We start from the raw sequence: 27,237 nt of genomic DNA, 5'->3' as shown, positions 1-27,237 counted from the left end.
GTATTCTGCTACAAAAAAATCAAATCTGTAAATTGAAATTACATGAAATAATAAGAAATTTTCAAAAATCTCTGAAAAATTAATTTTCTTTAGCACCAGAGCATTTGTGCGAAATGCACGACTTTTATGCGCAAATTACGAAAGGTCAATTTGGCGGTAAACTATTCGATTTGTCGCCGACGCGCGTGCGCTTGTTTCGTTTTGCTCCGTTTTTTGGACGGTTGCTCTTTCAGTTTGTATTTTGTGGTGCTGTATTTATGGCGCGCAAGAAAACCAGCGTGTGTTCTGTGTAGCCATTCAGTGTGTTTTTCGTCGATTTGTTTATCATCTCGTCGCATAGTCCGAATTGATGGTTTTATGTATCTATCTATGTAGTGAAAAATTGAAGGAACAAACGACAAAAGTAGTGTTTAGTGCATTGCTTAGAGAAAGTGTTCATTGATGAAAGTGACAGTTATCAAACATGTTTATCAAGTCGATGGTTTTAGAGGGCTTCAAGTCCTATGGCAACAGAATCGAGATTAATGGTTTTGATCGAGAATTCAACGCTATCACTGGCTTAAATGGCAGTGGTAAATCAAATATTCTTGATGCCATCTGTTTCGTGCTTGGGATATCCAATTTAGGGCATGTAAGTACTCCATATTTCGTTAAAATCCTTACGTTAAATAAATTTCCGCATCATTATTAACGCCATGAGGCAGTATCAACTTTTATTTGGTGAATACATTAATAGTCAATTAAACGAGCGATTTTATGAATTTATAGGTGAGAGCAAGCTCTCTTCAAGAATTGGTATACAAATCAGGACAAGCCGGTATAAAAAAAGCTAGCGTGACGATTGTTTTCGACAACAGAAATCGTGAGGCATCGCCAATGGGCTATGAAGATTATGAAGAAATCACTGTAACAAGACAAGTTGTCATTGATGGAAAGAACAAATACATGATCAATGGATCCAATGTGCAAAATAAAAGAGTTTCTGACATGTTTTGTTCAGTGCAATTGAATGTCAATAATCCTCATTTTCTTATCATGCAAGGCAGAATAACTAAAGTTCTAAATATGAAACCACCAGAGATTCTCTCAATGATAGAAGAAGCTGCGGGTACAAAAATGTATGAAACAAAAAAAGCTCAATCTCTCAAATTAATCGAAAAGAAAGATAGTAAATTAAAGGAAATTAATGACGTTAGTGAATTTTTCTATGCTTTATTTTATAAACATAGTATAATAATATCTATTTTACATGCTGCTTCTTAATTTTAGATATTAAAAGATGAATTAGGACCAAAAATAGCCAAACTTAAAGAAGAGCGAGCCCAATACTTGGAATATACTCGAGTAACTAGAGAATTAGAACATTGTAAAAAAATTTTTATTGCTTGGAAATTCTTACAAGCTTTAGATAGTAGTAAGAAAGCCAATCAAGATGTTGACAAAATTAAGAGCAAAATTGAAAGCCAAAAAAATAAAATTATCGAAGGTGAAGAAAATGTTAAGCTCATTGAAGAACAAATCATAGAAGTGACCAATAAAAAAAATTCTGTGAGTAAAATTCTATAAAGTTACATAATAATGTACAAAAATGTATTTTTAATTACATTAGTTTATTTTACATAATTATAAGCTGAGATTGTTTTATTCAATTTTTTTTCCAGCAAGAAGATGGCACACTGAAAGATTTAGAACAAAATTTACACGATGTAGAAAAAAAAGAGCATAAAATAACTGCAGAAATTAATAGCAATAAAGAAACTATCAAAGCAGCAGAAACTAATGTCAAACAACTTGAAACAAACATTAAAGACGATGAAAAATTATTGGCATCCAAGTTGAAAGAAATAGAAAAAGTTGGTGGTTTATTTGAGCAATTAAAAGAGCAAGATCGCATTGATTCAGAAGCAGTAGTTGCTGCTCAAGAAGTATATCAAAAAATTAGTTCAGGTTTACTGCAATGTGAAGATGGTACTAATGCTACTTTGGAACAACAGTTAATGAGTGCAAGAAATAATCTAAGTCAAGCTCAAACTGAGATAAAACAATGTGAAATGACCTTGACTCACAATAAACAACAGCTAGTGAAGAAAAAATCCAATATGCAAAGTACTGAAAATGATTACAAAAAAGATAATCAAAAGATGGAAGACATGCAGAAAGATTTGAAGAATTATGAAAATGAACTTTCCAAATTAAATTATCAAGAAGGCCACTTGGAATCTTTGGAAAAACAGAGACAAGAGTTGCACAAAGAAGTAAGAAAATTAGGAGACATTGTAGATAATTTTGAATCTCACTATCCTCAGTTAAGATTTTATTACAAAGACCCAGAGCCTAATTTCAACAGAAAAAGAGTCAAGGGACCTGTATGCAAATCTATTACAATCAAAGATAAAAGAGCTGCTTATGCTTTGGAAGTTGCAGCTGGTAACAGGGTAATTGAATAAATTATTTTTTGAATAATAATTATGTTAAAAAATAATTGTCTAATATGTATCATTTTGCAGTTGTACAATATTATGGTTGATAATGAGATGACTGGTAATAAAATTCTCAAATTTGGACAACTACAATCGCGTGTCACTTTTGTGCCTTTAAACAAAATAAGTGGAAGACCAATGGATCAAAGAACTGTGGATTTTGCCAAAAAACTTGTTGGCCCTGACAATGTGCAAACTGCTTTATCACTTATTGATTTTCCACCAGAAACAAGACCTGCAATGGAATGGATTTTTGGAAACGTTTTTATCTGTAAAGATATGAATGCTGCCAAGCAAGTGGCTTATCATAATAACATCATGAAAAAATGTATAACATTACAAGGTGATGTTTTTGACCCATCTGGTGTACTTTCGGGTGGTGCCGCTGCTAAAGGAGGATCTATGTTATTAAAACTGGATGAGTTGAGAGAAACTCAAGATGCTTTAAATCAAAAACAACAAGGTTTGGAAGAAATTGAAAATAGAATTTCACAAATTCACAAAACAGCTGAAAGATTCAATTCTCTTAAGCAACAATTCAATATGAAACAGCATGAATTGGATATGGTCGTGCAACGAGTGCAAAAAACCACACATCATCAACTGAAAGTAGAAGTAAGTAATTATAATGAATGAAGATTTACATATCTAAAATTATTTTATATTAAAGTAGTTTTATCCAACAAGTGGTATTCAAATATAATTATTAACTTTACATTTTGTGACTTTAAAGGTTGAAAATTTGGAATCTTCAATAAAAGAATTAACAGAAAAAATGGCAAAAGCTAAACAAGTAGAGAATACAAGTTCAAAAAGAGTTAAAGAAATTGAGGCGCAAATAAAAGATGCAGATAATATCCGAGAACGCCAATTGAAAGAAGCAGAGAATAAACTGAAAGTTCTCAAGAAAAAAGCAGAGTCAAGTAAAAAAGAATGGCAAAAGAGAGAGCAAGAATCTGAAACTCTAAATTTGGAAACATCAGAACTCCAGAAGACTATAGAAAGTGGAAAAGAACAACTTGCAAAAGCAGAGGCAAAACTTAATGAATTGAAAGAAAAGGGAGAAAAATTAAAAGTTGATCAAGAAGAAATTAGTGCGGTTGTCCAAGAATGTCAAGCAAAATTAAAAGCTAAAAAAGATGCTATACATCAACACAATGCTGAAATTCAAAAACTACAAAGTAAAAAAGAAGATATTTTCAAGAAAAAAGAAGAAATAGAATTAGAAATTAAAAAATTAAATCATGAATTGAATTCAATTAAAAACACTGTAGCAGAATGCACAGATAAAATAAAAGATTATATTAAAAAATACGAGTGGATCGAACAAGAACAAAATAAATTTGGCGAAAAAGGTGAGTTTTCTTTTGCTTATTTGAAACGAATATTTTTGAATCGAAAATGAAAAATAAAATTTTTTCAGGTGGAATGTACGATTTTGAAGCAAATAATCCTAATGATATGGGACAAAAAACCCGAGAATTGGAAAATCTTTTAGCTAAACTAAGCAGAACAGTTAATGCTAGAGCAATGCACCATCTCAATCAAGAAGAAGAGCAACATAATGAACTTCTGAAAAAGAAGAAAATTCTTGAAACAGATAGAAAAAAAATTTTAGAATCTATTAAGAAACTCGACGAAAAGAAAAAAACGACGTTACTTGAAGCTTGGGAAAAAGTCAATAGAGATTTTGGTTCAATATTTAGCAGTTTATTGCCAGGGGCAGATGCCAAGTTAGAACCCCCAGATAATCAATCTGTTCTGGAAGGCCTTGAAGTTAAAATTGCTTTGTGTGGTGTTTGGAAAGATTCTTTAGGAGAACTTTCTGGGGGTCAAAGATCTCTAGTAGCTTTATCATTAATCCTTGCAATGTTATTGTTTAAGCCAGCTCCACTATATATTTTGGATGAAGTAGACGCTGCATTAGATCTTTCTCATACCGAAAATATTGGTGTAATGTTGAAAAGACACTTTAAAAGTTCTCAATTTATTGTAGTGTCTTTGAAAAATGGAATGTTTAACAATGCTAATGTACTTTTTAAAACACGTTTCGTTGATGGAATGTCTACAATTCAGAGAACTGAAAGAGCAAGGTCAAAATAATTTTGAATCAAATGAGATTTTTATGAAAAGTATATGTACATAAATTTATCTAACGGTTACATCAAAACGTACAAATCATTTTTCATGGAAACAACGTTAACTGTGAATGCTTGTAGTTACATTGACAAATCAAATAATATTTTTATTTTCTTTATAAAAGAAAAATGATGCCTTAAGACTGAACGTTCAAAAGTTCGAGCCAATCTATGTTTGCATAAAATGCATGTTGTTTGATTTCTGGAATAGTAGGGCGTTCACTAGCTTGAAATTTCAAAATCTGAAAAATAGATGAAATGAAATGAATTTTAACATGATGTCAAAATATTTTTTAAACAGTTGCATCTTACTTGTAGTAATAGAGATTTAGCGTTAAGTGATAAGTTATCTGGAATCATTACAATTGAATGTGTGTAGAATTGACCAGGATGTTTATCTTCAAAGTCCTGAAAATGTATAGATTTAATTGAATTTATAATTTAATTTTTTATGATTTGTATAAAAAAAAGTCGCAAAGAATAAAATTGAATCTCAATCAAATTTGTGTTTTATTTGTAGCTGTACAAAAAATGTACTTACAGAGCCAGTTAGTAATTCATATAAAAGTACTCCAAAACTCCAAACATCTGCTGAAGTAGTAATTGAAATTGGTGGTATAAACATGCAAAGTTCCGGTGCAGAATATGGGGTTTTCAAGCGCAAAAGTTCCGTATCTTTACGAGGTACAATGTACGCTAAGCATACATTTCTATTATCGTCTAATAATACATCATCTGGCTTCAGATCTGATACCACAACATCTTGTTGATGAAGAGCTTCAAGAGCTAGCAATATTTGAGCTGACCACATCTGTACTACAGATTCAGGAATGCTCCACATTGGTTTTTCTGTTTCTAAAGAAGGATTCTCTAATTTTTTCAACTGGTTTTGAAAATTATTTATATTTTTATGAGAATTTTGTTTACTTTGAGATTGTTCTACTTTGGCAATATTGACTATACTATTATTTGGTTTTATTGAAATACTGTTTGGAATTTTACATGTGTTAGCATAGAAATCTGAACAGCTACCACTAGTAGAAAGCTCATTGAAATTTTCCCTGTCATTAATATCCTCAAAGTCTTCTATACTTAGTAAACTACTTTTCAAAGCACTGCCTTGATCAGAAATACTGTTATCAGCTCCATTTGGAGAATTTTGTTTGTACATAAGGCTTTCAGATTCATTTAATCTAGTAGCTATAGAATTACTACGTTTTAATGTTGCATTAACTGACTGCAATAATTTTTGTGCATTCTCAAGTAACTTATTGGTATCAACTGCAGGCTGCTCTTTTAAAAAACAAGAAGTATTATCTTCTTTTATAACTGAAGTATTTCCTAGTTTATTTGTTGCATGAAGCTGAGGAAGATTTTCTAAGGTATTTGATTTTTCAATTGAATCAATTTGCATGACAGCTTCACAACTAAATGATCTTGAGTTTTTATTTAAATGTAAATTTTCACCATTATTTGGTTTATAATTATTTCTTATGAAATTCCATAGTTTTCCCTTGCTATAAAAAAAACCAATTTATTTTTACACATATTAAACTGTATTCATAAATTTAAATTTAATTATCTGTATAAAGTTACCTCATATATTGTAATACTAGAAATACAGTAGAATCTGTCTGTATACATGCATAAAGTTGTACCATATAAGGAACTTTTCCTCTCAAAATATAACTATTTATTTCTTTCTTACAGCCATCTACTTTTTGTACAGTCTGTAAATATTATTAACACATTATTTATTGAAAATAAAACTCTTTTATTTGTTTTTTATGTACATACCTTTATGATTCTTTGAAAACCTTGTAAAGTGTCTTTGACTAGCATAACTGAACCCATCACTTGAACAACTTTATAATTTTTCAACTCTGATACAGGTTTATTTAAAATTGAAACATTACAATTAAGATGTCTATTATAAAGTCTTTCTGCTCTTAGCAAATATTTAGTTATTTTTTCTTGAATCAACATTTTTTTACTCAGATCTTCTTCATTTTGAATACCATGAATAAGATGTGAAATTCCTAATTTGTACTGTGTAAAAGCTTCTTCGTACTCAGCAATAGCTTCATGACGAAAAGCTGCACTCATGTGAGCTGCTGCTATAAGTATATATTGTGCAGAGTCTCCAAATGATTGCATTAAATCTGATCCATTGTGTATCACAACTGCGTCAGTGGAAGTACTTTTACCTTGTAAACTTAGAGCCTCTATACCGTCCACCACCGAACTACTCAGGTGAACTTTATTACTACTATGAGAGAAATGTTCATGCTCAGTTATGTCACTATTATCACTTTGGCTATTGACAAACTTAGTTTTAACAGAATCATTTTGTTGGTTTATTTTCACAGGCATGACTTTAGTTGTGCATACAAATTTAGGCAAATCTGTTGCGCATGCAATTCCACTATCGTTTTTATCCGCATTAATAACTTTATCTTCTTCAGAAGTATCAGAGCTTAACGACTGATGAGACGACTCCAAAGATTTTTGATCTAAAATGTTGCTATCAAAAAAATTGGTAAAAATGTCACTAGTAAAGAGTGCATCGTATCTTCCGATAAATTCTAAAAGTTTTGTTGCACACTCTTTGCGCTGTTCAATAACTTCGGTCTCGAAACGTCGAAAAAAAGTCGGTTTCAAAAAAGGTGGCATGGGCTCCTTGATCTTCAACGAGGAATGAAGCGATTGAATCGAGCTGTGCAGTTTCTTGAAATCACTGTAACGCTTCCAAATCGATACTTTGGAGATGACATCAGGTGCGGATTTCAAAAACATCTGAAACATAATATACACACACTTAAAGTAGTTGCATCGCGCTATCTTTCAAAACATCACGCGCATAGAAAATCCATCAACTACGACTTACCAGTGAAGTGACTTTGTATATAGTGAAGCCCCGCTTGTGACGACTCGTCTCCGATATCACGAATCGTTTCACCCATTTGTCTCTCGATGGTGCCATTTGGTCTAAGATAAATTTTGATAACACTCGAGAAGTATAAATGTCGCGACGAGTTCACATGTTTGTTTTTGTTCCGATGAATTGTCACTCAAAGTGAGATAGGCTCACAGCTGCATATTCAGTCAAGCATACACCGAGTCCTATCGAACGAAGTGTAAGAAGCCAGAGATAAACAGAGCCATCAAGTTTTATCGTCCGTATGGAATTTCGCTCGGGCTCATCGATTGAGCTATTTGCCGATGTCGTTGCATCGTGTATACGCACAAGTATGGCTATTTTAATGTGTAATCCTTCGCGTATAGTAGAGTATGGAAAACAAACACTCACGCGCGCGCGCCTGTTGGTAGCAGACGTAATTTAATGACAGATAAACACACCCCCATCCGCAGTCGACGCATTCAAGGCGCGTATGCATGAGTCACTTGCAGACCAGCGCAGGCAAACCGCTTGGAATTAATTTTAAGCGATCAGCGCACGTCCAAGGCATATTGCATACGCATTGAATAATAAATCGATCGCTTCGTTCAATCCGAAGCTGAAAAATTTCGCGTTCACATCGAGAAAAATTATTCCCTGAGGGCGTAGATTTAAACTGGCGAAACTTGCGTCGTGAGTGATTCAAGCTCGTATCATATAGAGCAAGCCCTCGTGCTCGCAAGGGCTCGAGTCTCGCGACGCTCACATGTAAACGAGACCTAACGATTTTGGCGGTTAAAGGAACTGTAACAAAATCCCTCCCGCGGCTCCCAGCCTATTGCTATCGCTTCTAGCAACTGCTGATCCGGTTCTCTCTGCGAATGGCATTGGCTCAATGGCGAATTTGAAAATACACGGCATTGTTTACACGCTCGTTGGCCCGTGCGTTGCACCTGGACACTATTGCGAAGGACTTGTTGTGCGCGTTTTGCCGGCAAAAATGTTCTTTCCAACTTTATCTGCGAGTGTTTATTAAAGGTCCAGTTAATAAACATTTTTTTCGACTCTACAAAGAAAATGTGTCGTTTAACTTCGATGCAGCAGTTGTTATGTTCTCAGTGATTATGTGAATCTCGGGTAGAAATTATATTTATATAAGTAATAATACGGTCTTAAGTACGTTAATTTCTGAAAGCAGCTTTAAAATGTTGATATACGACGTATTGCACAAAGAAAAAGTTTATTCGATAGTCGCAAATAATTTGCGAACCCTCGGGGTTAAATATCGCATTAAAAAAAATGCCATCAAGACGGATAAACCTGATCGTAATGCTGTGGCATTGAAGAAAGTCTTCAAGACTCCGCTGTCTTATTTGCCCTTGGATGTTGTGAATTTGTCATCTGGTGCTATAGTTCACGTTCCGGTCTTCGTGAGCCAAGCAACGGCTTTCCTTCTCAAACATGTGAATCAGGAAGGGCTGTTTAGAAAAGCTGGTCTTCAAGTCAAACAAAAGGAAATAATTGCAAGATTGGATAATGGGGGAAGTTTGGGAGATAAATACAATCCTCTGGATGTCGCTAACTGCTTTAAAACGTTTCTAAGAAGTTTACCAGAACCCCTGATTCCATTCAGTTATCATGATGTATTTGTCAGGTGTGGGATGTTGAAAGAAAAAAAGGAAGAAGCATTGCTGATGGCATGTCTTCTTTTACCACCCCATCACTTGAATACTTTGGCATTTATTATGGAATTTTTAAAAACTGTTTCTCAACACGAAACACAAAACAAAATGGGAATCGATAACTTAGCTAGGGTAGTAGGTCCTAATATTATGCCTTTACCGGATACATCAACCATTGTCGCAGTTCAAACAAGACTGGAGGCTCATCTCAATATTATAAAAGTAAGTTGAATTCAATCAGGAAATTAAATAAATTTTTTAAATAAACTATTTTTGTAGATATTGATAGAAAACTCTGAGAAAATTGGGGTTTTACCAGATGATGTGTCATCAGCAATAAATATGGATGCCGTAGGAAGTACTGATGAGCTTGATATTGATAAGTCAGATCCTTCAGCTTTGTTTAAAAGTAAAAAGAAGAAACATAGAAGTGGAAGCCTCAACAGTTAGTAAAATATTTACTGTAAAATAAAAAATACATAAGATTATAAACAATTCATTACTTATTTAATACTTATTATAGGAATGATTAGTGGTTTAAGAAAAATGGTTGGTAAAAACCATTCGCCTAGTGGCACAGAAACACAAGAAAATCATATTGTTGCTGAGCCTACTACTCAGTCACATACTCCATCTGTTAAAGTTGGAAAAAAGCGTAAAAACAACGATCAATCACATCTCAGAAGGCAGTATGTACTTTCTTTTAATAACGCTTTAATTGAGTAGTAATACAAACAATTTTGTCACTAAAATTACTTACATGTTGTTTGGTGTTGTATAGATTTTAGATAAAGCTAACTCACATGAATATGTTGATACACAAATTTATCTTAGTGTGTGCATTTTCCGTCTTTACAGAACAGACTTTTTTGAAATCTTGTCTCCCAGTTGTTCTTACAGCTTCAGTAGTATATTTTCTCCTCAAGTATCTGAGCATCCTAAGTATGTTTTTGTGTGGTTTTGATTTTTTCTTTTTTTTTTATTATTTATTTCAATACCATATTTGGACCATCTTTTTAATTTTTTAAAATTTGTTTCAGTCCGGTTCGAGAGAGTCAAAAAGCTCAGAAGCACAAGATTTCAACCGAACAGTAAGAATCATAAAATTGTGATATTATAATTGGTTAACTTCACAATTAATCTTAAATTTTTGCTCTTTAGGAAATTACCTGAAAAAGTAGAGCGTCCAAAGAAATTACGACTTAGTCTCGATCGTCTTGTTCCACGGAGTCACAAGAACAAATCTAATGGTCTAGACGATTCTGTTGAAAGCCGCAAAAAATCTTTCAGTCCGGAATCTCGTTGGTTAACAGGTTCTTCAGCAGAAGCAAAAAAGCGCCGACGAACTAAAAGCATTGACTCACCATATCGACGATCACCACGAGCCAAAGTCCCACATGCTGAGGCAAATGAGCAGTCTCACGAGGATGTATTTATGGACGCTGAAATTAATCTGTCCGACGATTGCGCAAATTCAAAAAGGAGGTCTTCGCACAATTATTCTCTCCGCAGCTTATCATCGCCTAATACATCGACAGCAACGGATGATAACAATGGCGAATACGTAAAAATACCGAAAAGTGAGTACGAAGAAATTAAAACTCGAGTATCGGCAATTGAATCGCGAATATCGCAGGAATTTAAAAGTATAACAAACGAAGCTACGGAAACTCTAATTTCTCATCCTATTACCAAAGTTCAAAGTGAGTATGAAAATCTATTGGAGGAAACGAATATTGAAAACAGTGCCAGTGCCGACCAATTAGCAAAAAGATTGAGTAGAGAATTGAAAATCCGGAAGTCTTCCGAACATAAGATCATAAGATCGCCGAGTGCTCGAAAAATTGGAAGTATGAGAAGACGCTCGCAAGAAAAACCAGTCAGGTATATAATGTAGAATTCAATTAAAATGAGAAATATTCAATTTTTTTACAAAGAAACGAATTATTCACAAAATAATTTGTTCACTTTTTCAGAAAAGTACAACGTACAGTTTCGTGGCATATTTCGGACAAGTCATTGAATCGCACTTCGGTAGTTTCCGCACAACCACGTGTAAATAGCTTGGCATTGTCGCCGAACAAACCGTGCAAATTGGCGCGGAGTAAGCCACTTTTAAAACGTGATTCTTACAAGAGCTTGACTCAAACACCAACGAAACCTGAACATATGAGCTCAGATAATCTTAGTGCTGAAACTAACGCAAGGCTTGAATATCTCCAGCAGCAGCTCAACACGCTTATAAGTCATACAGCTGAACATACGCGAGGTGCGTTCAGCGACGATGATTTCTTGCCTCTAGATGATTCTTACGAAAATAAAAAGTCTGCTAAACACGAGTGAGTATTGCATGTCCATTGTTTGTTGATTAAAAAAATTATTTTATTTAAGAAACCATATTTTTACTATTATTTAGAAGTCCAATCAGAGATGGAGACTCCGTAAACTTACGAAGAGCTTCATCATTCAACGATGAAAATTTTATCGATAATTCGCAATATTTTAATGATAAACTTACCGAAGTTTTACGTGGAAATGCATTGAAAAATCCTTCGGTATCACCATCACCAAATAAAGAGCCGAAAACCGTTTTGAAAACGCCCGGGACGGGAAGAAAAGAAAAGACTGTTTCGTGGAAGGACGCAGATGACTACTTTCAACAAGAAGCGAAATTGCGGACTCCAGTACCGACAACTGGTCGAGCATCCGTTGCAAAATTACGCACTCAAAATGCCGGCATGGTCTTAGCCAAGGCCAAATTATTTGATGATCCAACGAAAGAAGCGATAGATTTCAATCGTAGACAATCCATGAAAGCTCAAAATCCGTCGAGGAATAGCACTAGAGATGAAATGAAATCTACCAGTGGTAAGATTGATTATTGTAATTACCTATTCATAGTGTATATAAATGATTATTTTTTGCAGCTATTAAACGCCGTGAAGAAGCTATGCGTCGTAAGCAAACTACACCCGATCGCCGAGGTACCAAAAACGTTTCACCCTTGATAAGGATGGAGGTATCGATTAGTAGCAATGGACGTAAACAATCGACTCGTTTAACTAGTCCTCGAGTAAATCACGAGGATACCAAAAATCTCGTCTTAAAAGAAAACAAATCTATGCAGGCCGTGAACGCATTAATTACAAACCCTTCAACTGTAAAACAAGAGGACGCGAATTTGTTAAAGATAAGCGAGAGCCCACTTTGTAAAACGCCGCATATCAAAAGACCATTGAGCGTCAAAACTCCACGCAGTGCCAAATCGCTATCAGCTCGTAAATCCATCATGTTATCTAGACGAACCCCATTAAAGGCGATGATGCCCATAACGCCAAAACGACAGAGCCCTAGAATCACGATGAAATCGTCGCAACTTAATAGACATAATTAATTTATACATTTTCATGCATGTATTCATAATATCATTAACATTATCATTAAGACTATAGTAAAACGCGAGTGAACGTATAGATGTGTAGAAAAAAACGAGACAAAGAAATTATTTAGATATTTGTTTATTTTATACAAATGAGTTACATTAATTTTTAGGGACGTATATATAAATTTTTGATAATCGAACTGAATGAGTGTACATTTTTATTAATCATTATTTACTTTCATCACAATTTTTTAGAATTATCTCTAGATGCCATGTGTGTACAATGTTTTTGTTGTTTATACACTATGATAAATTTTTTAAGTCCATATATGACTGACTTTTATAATATATGTGTATTTTGAACGATTGAATGAAACGTGAATGTCTGTTTGAACTTTTTTTATTCACGCCCATCAATGTTAATAATCAATAAAAATAATGACATATTCTATATGGTTGCGTCTTATATTTATTAACTCTCTTGAAAATTAAACGTTATCGAATATTTTTAATTCATATGAGATAAAATATAACGTTATGATTTTACACATTAAAAACTATTTTTTAACTTTTCGTTTACTTTACCTGCGTAAATTAATAAGAAATATCTTCATCGTCGGTCTCGCTCTGTCCCTCGCATATTGGACAAATTTCTTGATTTCTGTTGAGAAAAAAGTATCTCAGTACATTATCTTGGTCTACTTCATTTTAATTTTATGAACTTACGGTTCCATCAAAAACAATCGACGATGGACGATACCCGAATGAAACGAGTGTCTCCTTCGCTTCCAAATCATGTGCTCAGGATTTGCCACTCGCATGACAATGTCGCAACAGGCTCTCGATACGGCCGCTCTAAAATCCACCCTCGCGAAGAGTTCGCAACGAGCTTGCTTGAGATCCGTGAGACTACAGTCGAGCCATGGTTCAAGATCTTGAATCATAAACTGACCATCGTCTTCTTCCATGTCGTAAGCTAGAAAGCTGAATGGCAATACGAAATTGCATTTGATAAATTAACAAGTGCACAAATTTTGAAATGCTTAGTTGACGATGACTTACAGGGCGGCAAAAAAATTGGTGAATGTGTACTCTTCAGGTTCGAAGGTGGCTCTTAAAAAGTACGTAAATACCATTGCAATAAGGTAATTGTCAGCTAGACGACAGCACTTGTCATTCTCGAAAAAGTCATCCAGCTTATCTATCAAAGAATAAACGATTAAACATTTTGTGACGGACATTTTGACGTGAGATGTGCTGCAAATACCGATCAATTTGAAGAATCGCCGTACGTTCCATCGTTTGATACAAATAACTTTCTCTCTCTCCGATCGGTACGGGGAGGCTACGAAGTCGCGTCTGTTCAATGAATCCATGATACGTTTTATTTGTTCTAGAATTCTAAACATTTTTAAAGTTCATTTTACATATTTTTTGATTATTTTCAGTTTTTTTAACGACAACTAATTTCAGTCACTTACTAAAATGGTAATATCTTCATAATTGTATATGGATTATTCTTTATTACGAAATGGAAGCTCGCTTTAATTAGCGTAAAAAGTTTCTCAACACCCGCGTAACAAATGAAACAAATTCATACACTTCACTATTATGAACTTTTCGACACTTGGACGCGACGATTCAAGCGCAACGAAGCTCCTATTGCGTGCGTGGATGCGCCATACGCGTTCTTATTATTGAAACAAATGAATGGCAGTTGAAAGAAGAAGAATATATAAAAGTTATAAACGACCGTTGTGCGCAGGGAAGAAAATCGAACGTGCAACAGTTCGAAAATTGCGACACCGATCGCACCTATGTTGCTGTATATACGTAAAAAAATCACCCCGCGCTCACATAATTTCGGAGCTACGCGCCCTGTTGCAGTGGGGGTAAAAGCTCGGCTACGACGACCAATGAAAATTCACCGTCTGTCCATTCGAATCACGCGTCATCCCGATTATACACGGACGTATCGAATATATATGTATAATGTAAAATTGGCCCGGGTGCGCGTGTATGAAGTATGCGTGAATTCTCCACGTAGAAGGCAAAAGTCGGATCGCGCGCGATATACTCGCGACCGTGAGCCGCAGCTTGCGCGACTTTTATAATGATGACTCTTGTCACGAGCTGCATTCATCTCAAGATAGAATCGATCGTAATAGTAGCCATAGCAAAAAAGAAAATAAAAACAGCTGCAGCCAGTCATTGCATAATGCGCTTTTCTCTCGCGTATACCTATATATAATAACTCCGTATTAGATTCTGGCTGCGGTGCTTGGGCGCGTGTTGGTGCTCTAGGCCTATAAGTTGCCGCGAGACACGCACACACACAGCGGCGAGGCACCTCTTAACGCGTTCACTCCTTCTACATTCGCGCATATAGGTAGATAAAAAAGACCATCCCCTCTCCTGGCGTGTTCGCAAGAGCAGCGACAAAATATAAGGCGACGAGTGCGAAAGAGACAGCGTCGAAAATCGCACTACCGCCAGACGACACGTATGTGCTCCGAAAGACCATTGCTGTCGTATAACTATACAGCGCGTTGTATATTATACCACAACACCGCTGCGATATCGCAGGGCCGATACATAAGTAGTCGTCATCGGGAAGCGCAGTAGGCCGAGTCGCTGTTCGCGAATACGAGTGTCTATAGTGTATACACACCAGTGGTGTTTGGCTCTTCAACGTCGTCTTCTTCGTCTTCGCTCTCTCGGGCGCGCGATATCTTCTTTTCTTCTCATTTTTACACCTGTATCGTGCACATTCGCTGATCGTTGTTACATTGCAAAATACTTTGACACTGTATCGAGTGAAGAACAGTTAGAGAGAGAAAGAACGAGAGACGGAGACAAGGCGTGCGTGCGTGCAAGTGCAAGAGAGGAGAAGCGAGTAAAGCTGCTTTTCCGCGTGCATCCAAACTTTCAGCCAGCCCAGGAGTCGGAGCCTGCAAAGAAGATGAGGGCCGCTGGTGTTGTGCTGATTAGCGTCGCGCTTACCTGTGCCGTCGTCGGCAATGCTTACTATCACAAGAAGCAATTCTACCCGTCCGTCGTCTACATAACCAAGTCAAATCCTAGCATGGCTGTGAGTTTTTTCGCCTCTCTCGATCACGACGTTATATCCCTCAACATTACATCGAGTACCTTTCCTCGTTATACGTATGACGTTCGTATGTAATGCGACTCGACGCGTTCTTAAAGACGTTAACAACTTTTTCGTCCTTATCGATGTTTTGGTCGTGAACGTCTACGCAATATGCAAACATGACAGAGAGCTAAAGCGAGAAAGAGACGTCGATTTCGTGGCTTATTGTCGTTCTAACGATGCATATGGATTACAAGCTCGTGCGGACGACGATCTTTTTTTCGGATTTACGTTTGCGTCGATGACTGCTTTTCGAGGTGGTGTTCGCACGCTTTACGTTGACCATTCGAAAGTAACTAACTCAATGCTTGTATCGAGAGTATTATGAGTCCAATCAATGACGCAATGTAAATATTTAGATTCGAAAATCGAAGCTCACTATACTGTTAAAATTCATTTTCGTCTACTTGCGTTGATTTATAGCTCCTTAAAAATTACTCGTAAATATTTTTACTCGTGTCAATTAAATTATTTGACGTTGCATCCTTCATTCTTTTAACAACTGATTTACAAATGATCCCCACATTGACATTTCATTTACTCCGTCTTTTGACAGATCATCTACGTGCAAGGTCTCATTCTTGTTTTGATGGCAAATACTTTTTTGCGAAAAATTTTCTTCGGAAATTTAAGAGCGGCCGAATTTGAGGTAATGAACATTTTTAGCATTTATCAAATAATTTAAACCACAATTTAATTACTGAATATGATATTTTTCCTACAGCATCTTATGGAAAAATTATGGTATGCAGTTACCGAAACCTGTTTAGCATTTACAGTCTTCAGAGATGATTTTAGTCCAAAATTCGTGGTATTATTCACACTGCTACTATTTCTAAAATCATTTCATTGGCTCGCAGAAGATCGTGTCGATTTCGTAAGTTTTTCATTATTTAATTCAAGTTGATTCTTCGTGCAGCTCATGTTATTTTGTATGTTGCAGATGGAAAGAAGCCCAGTCATAACATGGCTATTTCATATTAGAGTTGCTAGTCTATTAGCTTTATTATTTTCAATAAACTTAGCCATGTTCAATTATGCTTATAATTCAACTATAGCCAAAGGACCATCGGTGCAATTAGTATTTGGTTTTGAATATGCATTACTGATAACTGTTGTACTTAATATTAACATCAAATACATTCTCCATACAATTGATTTACAAAGAGATAGTCCTTGGGATAATAAACCTGTTTACATGTTATATACTGAATTAATTATTGGACTCATGAAAGTCAGTATAAATTCTTTAATATTATTATTTTTGATTATATCAAAAAAATAACAAATAATTATAATTGTGTTTCAGGTTACATTGTATATTGCTTTTGTTGCAATCATGGTCAGAATTTATACCTTACCATTGTTTGCATTTAGGCCTATGTACTTTACAATGAGAAACTTTAAAAAAGCTTTCCATGACATTGTTATGTCTAGAAGAGCTATAAGAAATATGAATACTCTGTATCCTAATGCTACGCCTGAAGAGTTGGCTGCCGCCGATAATGTTTGCATAATTTGCAGGTATGTGTCGATTGTTCTTGTAAATGAAAAAATTAGAAGATAATAAATATTTAATTTTATCGAAAAATTAATTTTAAGATGATATATTAAATATTAATGTATGTACAATTTTTATTTTAGAGAAGAGATGGTCTCTGCCAGCAAAAAGTTACCATGCAATCACATATTTCATACTTCTTGTTTGCGATCATGGTTCCAACGCCAACAAACATGTCCCACATGCAGACTAAATATTCTAAGACCGACAACAACATCTCAACCTTCAAGGCAGCAACAAAACCAGCAACCTCCACCTGCTCCAGCTGCTGCAAACCCTCCTGCTCAGTCTACTCCAGCTCCAGGAGCAGCAACACAACGTGAGTAATCAATTTTGTTTACTTCTCACACTTATATTAATAAAAAAATATATTCATTCCAGAAGCAGCTCCTCCACCTCAATTTCAAATTCCTACTTATTGGGCTCATTTAACAACATCACCAACATCTCAAGGATTAGGCAATCAACAAGGCCAAAACTCATCAACTTCTCAACTACCTTCAGGTATTGTCACTGGTGTACCGGTCTTCACACACTCTTTCCAACCCATTATTCCATTACCACCTGTGCCTACTCCTCCTCCTAATCTCAGTAATTTAACTGAAGAAGAACTGCGATCAATGGAAGGTAATCTCAGAGCAGCAGTTGAAGCTCGCATTGAAACTCTACAAAGAGTACAATTACTACTTGATGCCGCTACAGCAATGATGAGTCAATATCAGACTGCTGCGCGCTCTGCTTCGTAAGTTATAATTATATTGTTAAATATTTTTGGTGAATTTTCAAACGGTATCAATACAATCGATACATTCTTTTTTTTAGTATCAATCTACCTAAATCTGATACACTTCTTAGCCAGGATGATAATAAATCTACTACCAGCTCTATGGATAATAACAGAGATTCAAGTTCTTGTATATCTGACTTTTCAGTGCCAACTAGCACTAATGGTATTGCAGATTTAAGAACTAGTGAAGTAAATGAACAGCTTACTCCTGATTCATCCTCGTTACTTTATTCAGATAGAATATTAAGAAATAATAGTTTATCATCAACACCAACACCAACCCCAAGCACAAGTAGTACTGGTGGGATAGCTCCTGGTGAATTAGAGAATCTGAGACAAAGAAGGCTTGTAAGAGATCAGTCTGTTGATTAAGTGTATAAAACTTTAAAAGACTTGGAACTGACTTTGCCAATAAGTTTTCTTTTTATTAAATTTGACAATAATAATTTAAAAGTGGAACTATTTTTTTCTATGTTTATTAACAATTTGTAATTGGAATATAAGTAAAAAAAAATTTAATCGATGAAATTAATAGTTTCACAAGTGGATTATTACTGTGAAATCGCATAATGCATTACTGGAAAATTGCAAATTCTGTAAAAAAGAGTGAAATGTGTTTTGGGAAGTATCGATGCAGATTTTGTATTTGAATCTATCAAGTGTGATATTACAAGTGAGAATGTTGTGTATAAAGCAGGTATAGTGAATGGATTTTTGTGCTTTAACCAATGACCATTAGTTACTAAACTATTCATCTTTATAAAATTTGTATTAAAACAAATTACAAAAATATCCTACCGCGGAAATATCTTTAACTAAGTAATACTCATCGTGCAATGATGTAATACTTAAATTTTACTTCAAAATAATGTACATTTATTCAGTAGGCGATGTAAAAACTTTATTCGTCTTTATTTTTGAATTGGGTCTAGATTAAATATAATGTTTTAGGTAGTACATTGTACAATTCGTTACGTTAACCTCTGCATAAGAGACTTGAACGTTTTCATTATCTAATTTGATATTAATGTCTTAGAAAATGACTAGTAACCCATAATACAAATTTGTAATTGAAAACGCACTACATTAGCATATTTTACTACTACAAATAAAAAATAATTTACAAAAATAAATATTAATTATCGTGCAAAATTTACAAAATAATTGAATTGTTTATTTGAATTTTTATTGTAAACTGAAAAATTTTAAAAGTTTTAAACTTTGTAAGTACTAAGTACCATTTATGTATTTATTTGTATTATCAAGGATAAGCCATAATGCTGCACATTCGCCATTTTGGCAAAGTTTTTTTCTATCTACATTTCTCAGTGGGGTACTTTTTGGGTAATATTTACTCTATTGATAATACACTTTAAGAATACGAAAAAAAAATTATAAATTTACTTGAAATTTTATCGAGAAAAAAATATTTGTTAACTACGTATCTTGAATGAATGTTTATATCAAATACAAAATAAGTGAGTATCATATATTAGTTTTTGAGTAATACGGTCGTTATACATGAAATAAAAAAAAAATAAATATATATATAAATAACTTAATTAAACTGTAAATAGATAAAAAAAATTTAATAAATTAATTATTTACAACGTAGACTTTTTTTTATTTCCAATGCAGAAAAGCGTGCTCCGTTCAAAAGTGAGCGCGTAAATGTACACGCGCAACGCCCTCCAAGCTCACTATCGATAAGCGGCTCACAGGCGAATTTCGTGGAAAATTCACCCCATCTTCAATGATCTCGTATGATCATTCATCACGCGATGAATGACATCCATCGAGCGTGGCTCTAGGGGGGTGCGGAATGAAGAAAACGAAAGTGAGCTCGATCGTGGATATTTCGGCACGAAGGATACTCGTGCATTCGCACAAGTGCAACAAAGATTCGTCTCATATGGTACATACTTATAGGAGTCGTATAGCGGCATTGTTGCAGCAAGCCGTGAAATATATATAATAAATCGCAGCGAGTGTTACGCGCGGAGCAGGCAGCAGCAGCAGCAGCAGCAGCAGCAGCATCGGCGGCGACGCGGCGGTGGCGGCGGTAGCTGCTGCTGCATCGCGCAGATCGCAATTCGCAATTCGCTCAGGCTCTACATTAACTTACCTACTCTGTCGGCGGCGCTGCACCACCATGCCCTATAAGGCTCACGCGTGAGATAGACAAAGACGGAGAGACAAACGTCCGCGAAACACATATTCTCGCGCATGATGGCGGAGTGTGTTGTGTTGTGACTGCGGCACTCGGGCACAACAGCGGTGTTCACTTTTACAGAATCATTGTCGTCGTCGTCGTCGTTGCTGTCTTCGACTCTGCTTATCAATAACAATAGCGGCGTGACTCTTTTAGTGTATGTGTATTATTATATATGTGCGTGCGCGTGTTAGCCAGAAAGAGATAACAGATCGACCGCTCGTGTGTCATATCGTTGCCAAAGTATATAAAATCGTGTGCGGACTGAGAGTGTGTGAGTGAAAGAGAGAGAGAGAGAGAGAGAGAGAGAGAAAGGGAGCGACATCAACGGTTGATAAAAGAAGCGATTAATTTCGCGCTCGACTCGTGGCACACGGCGACAATTATCCCTTTAGCCGCTCTATAAACATACCAACACATATCGAGTATGCACCAAGTAAATTATTTCGCACGGTACTTTTGAGCGCGTAGGAGGCAAGGGGGAGGGGTGGCGAAGGGCCGGAGAACGAGGCTTCGACGTCATGTACGTATCGTCGACTAACCTATTGCCTTTTTTTATTTGTTGACAGCGATAAGCTGACGTGCTGCGCGCGAGGGTGCATGGATCAGCCGTGTCACCCGAGCACACTCGACTCCTGCATCGCGTAGAACTGCATATACGCTCTTGCGACGGCCGATATCGACTCCAAGAGGCCGTGGTGCGCCACCGGCTCTCGACAAGTTTCTTCAACAGCCAAAGGATACACCTCTTACATAGCTACGTGAAAAACACGTTCATACAACGGGAACTTTAAATAGGTACATATTCCAATGGGAAATTGTGCATTCACCGCGAATCTGCGTGAGTGATTATGCGTGTGTGTATGTGTACCGTGTGTGTAAGTATATAGTCTTTCCCGTGGATACATACAACGCAAGGCAGAGTTTTAGCAGCAGCAGCAGCAGCAGCACGGCACGCACGCTGAAAAGAACGAGACAGACTGACTCGTGGTGGTGCGCGGTCCGCGTTGTGTGTGTGTCGCGTTGTGGGCCGTTGTTGTTTGTGCGTGCTGCGTTCAACAATCGCTCCGAAGGGTAAACAATAACAATGGAGCATCGGAGCGACGCTTTTTAATCGACCGGCTGCTTGCAAAGATTTCCCACTCCGTCGTGAAAAGCTCTCGATGTGTACATGTTGCTGGCTGCTCGTAAATAAACATACGCTTACATATACACACATACGTATAAGTATAGGGAGAGAGATAGATAGACAGAGAGAGCAACAGAGACAGAGACCCAACGGAGAAAGTTTTGCGTGCGCTCTCGGGACTGGACTTGGTGTGTGTTGTGAATGTGTGCGTGCTGTCTGCGTGCGTGTGAGGCCTGAGTGTTTGTGTGTGTGTGAATGCCTGCCGTGCTCGGTGCTCGCCTCGCGTTAACTTGGCTTGTATCGAGTTCCTCTACGAAGCTCCGCTACGGGAGCAAAAGAGGGAGACAGATACACCGAGGTACGATTCGCGCAGAGCCATATCTCTTCTTCGTTTTTTCCCCTACCTCGAAGCTTATGCAACTTGAGTCGTAAACACGTCCAAGTGCATATTCATAGTTGATATATATACTCGCGCACATACATGTATACATTTACTCTAGGCATATACCTATTATATTGTACTTATCACTGTATATCTTATTTTGCTCAGCACTCAACATCGCGCTCGCCGTCATTTTTGGATAAGACAACGTGAGAATTCTTACGTTCACAGCCATTATCGCTCCTAAATTCAGCTATATAGAATACACGAGCTACGTATATATCAAGAGATCACATCTGAAGAAAGATAAACGAAAAAATTTGGCTCTCGGGTTCGAGAGTCGCCATCGGAGCGCGTGTGCGTACATATTTGCGCCCGTAAGCACTGAAACGGGAGAAAGGTATAAAAAAAATTCTTCAACATATATAGCCCTGTGCGAGTGTGTATCAAAGGTAGCAGCAGTAGCGCGCGCGCTGGCATAGCCGCAGCTATACATCGTCTGATGTAGGTAACCTTGAAAGTCGACGACAACACATCACGAAAGGTACACACCAGAGCAACAGTGAATATCCAAATACTCAATCTCACCGTCGTGTGGACGCAAGCGAGAAAATCCAACAGTATTTTTTAGTTCGGTTGCAAGTTCCATTACGAAGATATGTGTACGAAGAAAAGTTTTTGGATTTTAGACATGTTAAAAACGTGATTTTCGGCATTTTGCTCCCAACCATTGCCCACTCTTATTCTCCAACCAAATACTCTCTGTGTTTTAACGTTTCAAGTGTTGATTCCAGTCTTTTAGATTCATCGTGTGTGCATTTTTCTGTGAATACAGCCAAGTGGTGTTGGTAGTTATGCTATCTTGACTGCCTGTTTAAAGGACAATTTTAAACTTGATATTTTAGATATTTTTTTATATATATTTATATATATGTGGCTACATTAAGACTGAGCCATCATGACGGATACTAGGAAACGTGTTAAATTGTATGCGTTGAACGCAGATAGACAGTGGGATGATCGTGGCACTGGTCATGTATCTTCATTATATGTTGATAGACTGAAAGGTACCTCGCTGCTTGTAAGAGCTGAAAGTGACGGTACAACCCTGTTAGAAAGTAAAATTCAACCAGATACTGCCTATCAAAAACAACAGGTACTTGAACTTCTTAAAATACTTTGTAGTCTAATATTAAAGAAGCATATAAAAACAATCATAATTGATCTAATTGTTTCTCTTATACTTTTTTTAAAGTAACTATTCTTAAATTAAGAATATTTTAAAAATATAATTAATTATGAACTTTTGTTTTGTTTTGCAGGATACTTTGATTGTGTGGTCTGAAAGTGACAATTATGATTTAGCTTTAAGTTTTCAAGAAAAAGCAGGATGTGATGAAATATGGGAAAAAATTTGTCAAGTACAAGGAAAAGATCCCTCTGTAGAGATAACTCAAGATATTGTTGAAGAGTCTGAAGATGAACGATTTGATGAAATGTCAGAATCCGCACCACCGATAGAATTACCTCCATGCGAACTAGGTCGTCTAGAAGATATCAGTGAGCTCATAAGTAATTGTTTATCATCCCCAATGCGTAAAGAAAAACTCGCAACAGCTTTAGAATCTGAAGGTTACATTCGTAAATTATTAAATCTATTCCACACATGTGAAGACTTAGGTAGCATGGAAGGTCTTCATCATCTTTATGATATTTTCAAAAACATCTTTCTGCTGAATAAAAATGCTCTTTTTGAGGTAATGTTTAGTGATGATGTCATATTTGATGTTGTTGGGTGTCTAGAATATGAGCCCAGCTTACCTCAACCAAAAAAACACAGAGAATATTTACAGCAGTTAGCTAAATTTAAACAAGCTGTACCCATCACAAACGCAGAATTACTTGCTAAAATCCATCAAACGTACAGAGTCCAGTATATACAAGATGTAGTTTTGCCAACTCCCAGTGTTTTTGAAGACAACATGCTGAGCACTCTAAGCAGTTTTATATTTTTCAACAAGGTTGAAATCGTTACATTGATACAAGACGATGAAAAGTTTCTCACTGAATTATTCAGAATGCTCACAGAAGATGATACTCCTGATGTGAAAAGACGTGACCTGGTGCTATTTCTAAAGGAGTTTTGTAATTTCTCACAAAATTTGCAGCCTCAAGGTAAAGAGACATTTTACAAAACACTAACATCGTTGGGTATACTCCCAGCTTTAGAAATCACATTAAGCATTAATGATGCTCAGACCAAATCAGCAAGCATAGATATACTTAATTATATTGTTGAGTATTCACCAAGTGTCATCAGGGACTACACCCTACAACAAATTAATCTCACAGAGCAGGACCAGATGTTGGTAAATGTTATTGTTACCCAGTTAATCAATGACAGTGATCCAGAACTTGGTATGATTATACTTACAATATGTAATCATTCATTATTAAATAAATATAAATTATTAATCACTTTGTTTGTGATTTTTATCAGGAGGTGCTGTCCAGCTTGCAGGTGTTTTACGGCTACTTCTTGATCCGGAAAATATGATAACATCAGTGAATAAGTCAGAAAAGGCCGATTTTCTGAATTATTTCTACAAAAATAGCATAAGCACTATGATAGCGCCTCTTTTAGCTAACACAATTGGTGACAAACCAGCTCGAGAAGATTATCGTACCGTACAGTTGCTTGGTCTTATACTCGAGTTGTTATCGTTTTGCGTAGAACATCACACTTATCATATTAAAAACTGTATTTTGAACAAAGATTTATTGAGGAAAATACTTGTACTCATGAAATCGACTCATACTTTCCTTGTTCTGTGCGCACTTAGGTTTATGCGTAAAATCATTGCTCTCAAAGATGAATTTTATAACAGATACATTGTTAAAGGCAATTTGTTCGCGCCGGTATTCGACGCATTCACGCGAAATAACGGACGATACAATTTATTAGATTCTGCCATCCTTGAAATGTTTGAATTCATTAAACTGGTAAGTTTAAGAATGCTATCATTTGATCCTTGTTATAATCGTATTATTAACAATTAATTATTTTATAGGAGGATATTAAATCTCTTTGTTCGCACGTTGTGGAAAATTATTCAAAGGAACTTGAAGCCATTGATTATGTTCAAACGTTTAAAGCTTTAAAGTTGAGGTATGAACAACATCAGGACAAATTGAAAGATCGTGATAGAGGAGCCTTAGACAGGTAAAATTGTCAAGGGTTGCACAATGCCACTATCAGTTAAAACTAATTTTTAAACTTATTAGAAAAATTTTCTAATAATATATTTTCGTAAATTTCCAGCGTTCCATCGATACTACGTAATAGCCGATTCAGACGCGACCAACGTCAATTGGACGAAGAGGAAGAAATGTGGTTTAACGAGGAAGAAGATTTTGATGAGGGAGAGGCTGTTGTGCCTGCGGCAACTGCTGATCTTGTACCCACCGGCAAGAAACTAGGAATCGAGGCACCACAAGAGCCCGATAGCCCGCCGCTAATGCAGGGTCAATCCTTACAGCCACAGCCCCAGCCTCAGCCACAACCACAGCAAGGAATATTGAACAACAACAGTGGGAACATTTTGCCACTGGCAACAGCAGCCTGCACGACACAGGCTCAAAATCAAATATCTTCGGCAAACAATCTTCCCGTCGTTGGTGTCACGGCCGCCGATGCAATTGGCAATACAAGCACCGATGGTTCCGTTGTTGTTGAAAAATCTGGATCATTTTTCAAAAAGGTATATAACTTTTTTAAAAAGGTAATGATTATAAATGTAGAAACAAAAATAGCACTATTACATTTCCAAGATTACGAACAAATTCAAGTTTTTTTTCCATGGGTTTAGTATTTTTTATAGTTCAATTATTTAAAATGTTTAAAAGTTAAAATTTTGAGCTTATTAACTCCAATGAATTCAAAGCTTAAATCGTTTTCTTACAATTTTTAACAAATATTGAAACAACTTTCTTCTTTTCAAAAAAGATTTTCGCGATGTTATCTTTTTCAAAAAAGCCATTCTTCTTCTTTCTTCTTTAATTTCAAGACACGAGGTGACTAATTTTTTAATTAGGACTTCATTTGCTTTTACGACTAACATATTCTTTTCGTGCATTCTTGTTGACTTTTGTTCACCTGATCATCTATTCATTCATTTTTTCTTAAATATTATGTTTCATTTTTAGGGATTGGTAGACTATGAAGGTGATTCAGATGAAGAAGAGGAAGAATCTGATGAGTTGAGTCCACTGCCTAAGCGACAACGACTCTCATAGTAGGCAAACTATCTGTCATTAGAAAGTGTGCTGTGACCAGAGGTGGGCTAAATCGTATTTGAACTCGAAACTTTCATGTATTTAAACAAGTAAAAACTATTAACTTAATATGTTACACGTAAGCAATGAAATAAATTACCAAGCAAAAATTAAAACTTAAGTTACAATGGTCATTGTAGCATACAAATTTTAAATGCAGTATTTAGATACAAATGTATTTAAAGTAAATGACTATTTTAAATACAAATGTATTTAAAATACATTTGTTTTTCGAATTTTTATCAAGCAACTGAAAATATTGTATAATAATAAATAACATTTTCACTGATTACAAATGATTCAGAACTAAGTCTACAATGGGCAGCTCATTTGTAATTAGAATAAGTATGATTGTTGACATTGTTCATGGTCATTTCATATAGCAAATATGTAAATTACTTCAAACTATTGATTCTCAGATTGATAATTATTGAGATCTCAATTTTCAAGCTTTTGACCTCTGTGAAACTTTTGTATGAAATATTCAGGATTAGTGTATTGGACCAAAAATTTGAAAGATATACACGTCAATAAGAATGGATTTTTTAATGACATTCCCGCTTTATCGATTTATTTTGAGCAAATTAATATTAGTCTCAGACGTCCGATTGTACAATTGTTAAATATTTTCAACCTTCCTTTATTACACTTAGTTTTATCTTCCATCGATTTTCGAATGTATCCTGCTGATATAATTAGACTTTAATGTAAACTTCCTTCTGTTAATGTATTTTAGCTGGCCGAATCTTATCAGCTTGAGGTTTAAATAAAATGTATGTATGATTATGGAGAATTTAGAGTGAGCTATTTATTATTTCCATGTTGTAACGTTATTCGACTTTTGTATTTAATTAATGAATCATAAAGTACATACTTGAAGATTATAATAAGACTAAGTGGTTATTTTTATTTAACAAATTACATTTACCTTAAACATGAAAATTCCATAGTCTTTTTTATATTTTTAAGATATACTATTGCTCTAATTTGAATGTAATTGCAAAGTTCATTAAATTGTGAAATAGAAGAAAATTAATTTTTTTCTAGTACAAAGTACAAAGAGAGTATATTTAAAATCAATCAAATATTGCATTAAAGT

General features: G+C 35.6%; 6 protein-coding genes across 18 annotated transcripts; 4 read left to right on the top strand and 2 right to left on the bottom strand.

Moving 5' to 3' along the window:
• Positions 1-278: 278 nt before the first annotated feature.
• On the top strand, positions 279-4,599 carry LOC106652297 (structural maintenance of chromosomes protein 2). The gene is made up of 7 exons (XM_014371168.2): positions 279-631; positions 769-1,191; positions 1,270-1,548; positions 1,662-2,435; positions 2,508-3,095; positions 3,214-3,835; positions 3,904-4,599. Exons 1-7 carry the CDS (start codon positions 464-466, stop codon positions 4,581-4,583), a joined length of 3,534 nt encoding a protein of 1,177 aa, XP_014226654.1. The 5' UTR covers positions 279-463; the 3' UTR covers positions 4,584-4,599.
• Position 4,600: 1 nt separating this feature from the next.
• Positions 4,601-8,166, bottom strand: LOC106652298 (ribosomal protein S6 kinase delta-1). The gene is made up of 6 exons (XM_014371169.2): positions 7,506-8,166; positions 6,416-7,414; positions 6,215-6,348; positions 5,160-6,135; positions 4,931-5,026; positions 4,601-4,860 (listed from the first exon to the last, which is right to left on the bottom strand). Exons 1-6 carry the CDS (start codon positions 7,599-7,601, stop codon positions 4,756-4,758), a joined length of 2,406 nt encoding a protein of 801 aa, XP_014226655.1. The 5' UTR covers positions 7,602-8,166; the 3' UTR covers positions 4,601-4,755.
• Positions 8,167-8,453: 287 nt separating this feature from the next.
• On the top strand, positions 8,454-12,745 carry LOC106652221 (rho GTPase-activating protein 11A-like). 4 transcript variants are annotated; one of them, XM_023459271.1, is made up of 10 exons: positions 8,454-9,421; positions 9,479-9,644; positions 9,723-9,888; positions 10,049-10,141; positions 10,240-10,290; positions 10,361-10,779; positions 10,897-11,083; positions 11,176-11,538; positions 11,616-12,067; positions 12,127-12,745. In XM_023459271.1, the coding sequence occupies exons 1-10, from the start codon at positions 8,723-8,725 to the stop codon at positions 12,591-12,593; spliced, it is 3,063 nt and encodes a 1,020-aa protein (XP_023315039.1). In that variant the 5' UTR covers positions 8,454-8,722; the 3' UTR covers positions 12,594-12,745. The 4 variants fall into 4 exon arrangements, with proteins under 4 accessions (XP_023315039.1, XP_014226529.1, XP_023315037.1 ...); XM_014371043.2 differs by having other exon boundaries at positions 8,455-9,421; positions 10,058-10,141; positions 10,361-11,083; XM_023459269.1 differs by having other exon boundaries at positions 8,455-9,421; positions 10,361-11,083.
• A 41-nt stretch (positions 12,746-12,786) lies between these two features.
• On the bottom strand, positions 12,787-14,995 carry LOC106652264 (speedy protein A-like). Of its 4 annotated transcripts, XM_014371112.2 has the most exons (5): positions 14,063-14,995; positions 13,849-13,982; positions 13,644-13,777; positions 13,308-13,565; positions 12,787-13,242 (listed from the first exon to the last, which is right to left on the bottom strand). In XM_014371112.2, the coding sequence occupies exons 3-5, from the start codon at positions 13,715-13,717 to the stop codon at positions 13,176-13,178; spliced, it is 399 nt and encodes a 132-aa protein (XP_014226598.1). In that variant the 5' UTR covers positions 13,718-13,777; positions 13,849-13,982; positions 14,063-14,995; the 3' UTR covers positions 12,787-13,175. The 4 variants fall into 4 exon arrangements, with proteins under 4 accessions (XP_014226598.1, XP_023315036.1, XP_023315035.1 ...); XM_023459268.1 differs by having other exon boundaries at positions 13,644-13,782; positions 13,849-14,995; XM_023459267.1 differs by having other exon boundaries at positions 13,644-13,982.
• A 200-nt stretch (positions 14,996-15,195) lies between these two features.
• LOC106652198 (E3 ubiquitin-protein ligase synoviolin B-like) lies at positions 15,196-19,472 on the top strand. Of its 2 annotated transcripts, none has more exons than XM_014371004.2 (8): positions 15,196-15,672; positions 16,289-16,381; positions 16,457-16,609; positions 16,676-16,966; positions 17,042-17,256; positions 17,377-17,612; positions 17,678-18,035; positions 18,116-19,472. In XM_014371004.2, exons 1-8 carry the CDS (start codon positions 15,544-15,546, stop codon positions 18,450-18,452), a joined length of 1,812 nt encoding a protein of 603 aa, XP_014226490.1. In that variant the 5' UTR covers positions 15,196-15,543; the 3' UTR covers positions 18,453-19,472. The 2 variants fall into 2 exon arrangements, with proteins under 2 accessions (XP_014226490.1, XP_014226489.1); XM_014371003.2 differs by having other exon boundaries at positions 15,199-15,672; positions 17,675-18,035.
• An 815-nt stretch (positions 19,473-20,287) lies between these two features.
• On the top strand, positions 20,288-27,028 carry LOC106652300 (serine/threonine-protein phosphatase 4 regulatory subunit 3). Of its 6 annotated transcripts, none has more exons than XM_014371177.2 (8): positions 20,288-20,449; positions 20,862-21,090; positions 21,972-22,959; positions 23,126-24,221; positions 24,304-24,806; positions 24,875-24,972; positions 25,126-25,564; positions 26,010-27,028. In XM_014371177.2, the coding sequence occupies exons 3-8, from the start codon at positions 22,762-22,764 to the stop codon at positions 26,097-26,099; spliced, it is 2,424 nt and encodes an 807-aa protein (XP_014226663.1). In that variant the 5' UTR covers positions 20,288-20,449; positions 20,862-21,090; positions 21,972-22,761; the 3' UTR covers positions 26,100-27,028. The 6 variants fall into 6 exon arrangements, with proteins under 6 accessions (XP_014226663.1, XP_014226658.1, XP_014226661.1 ...); XM_014371172.2 differs by having other exon boundaries at positions 20,291-20,449; positions 24,875-25,026; XM_014371173.2 differs by lacking the exon at positions 20,288-20,449 and adding an exon at positions 20,510-20,717 and having other exon boundaries at positions 24,875-25,026.
• The last annotated feature ends 209 nt before the right edge of the window (positions 27,029-27,237 follow it).

This window comes from Trichogramma pretiosum, unplaced genomic scaffold (assembly GCF_000599845.2).
Source record: "Trichogramma pretiosum strain Unisexual culture from Peru unplaced genomic scaffold, Tpre_2.0 scaffold31, whole genome shotgun sequence".
Taxonomy (NCBI): domain Eukaryota; kingdom Metazoa; phylum Arthropoda; class Insecta; order Hymenoptera; family Trichogrammatidae; genus Trichogramma; species Trichogramma pretiosum.
The sequence above is the reverse complement of the archived record's forward strand: the minus strand, read 5'-3'. Positions and strand labels throughout refer to the sequence as shown.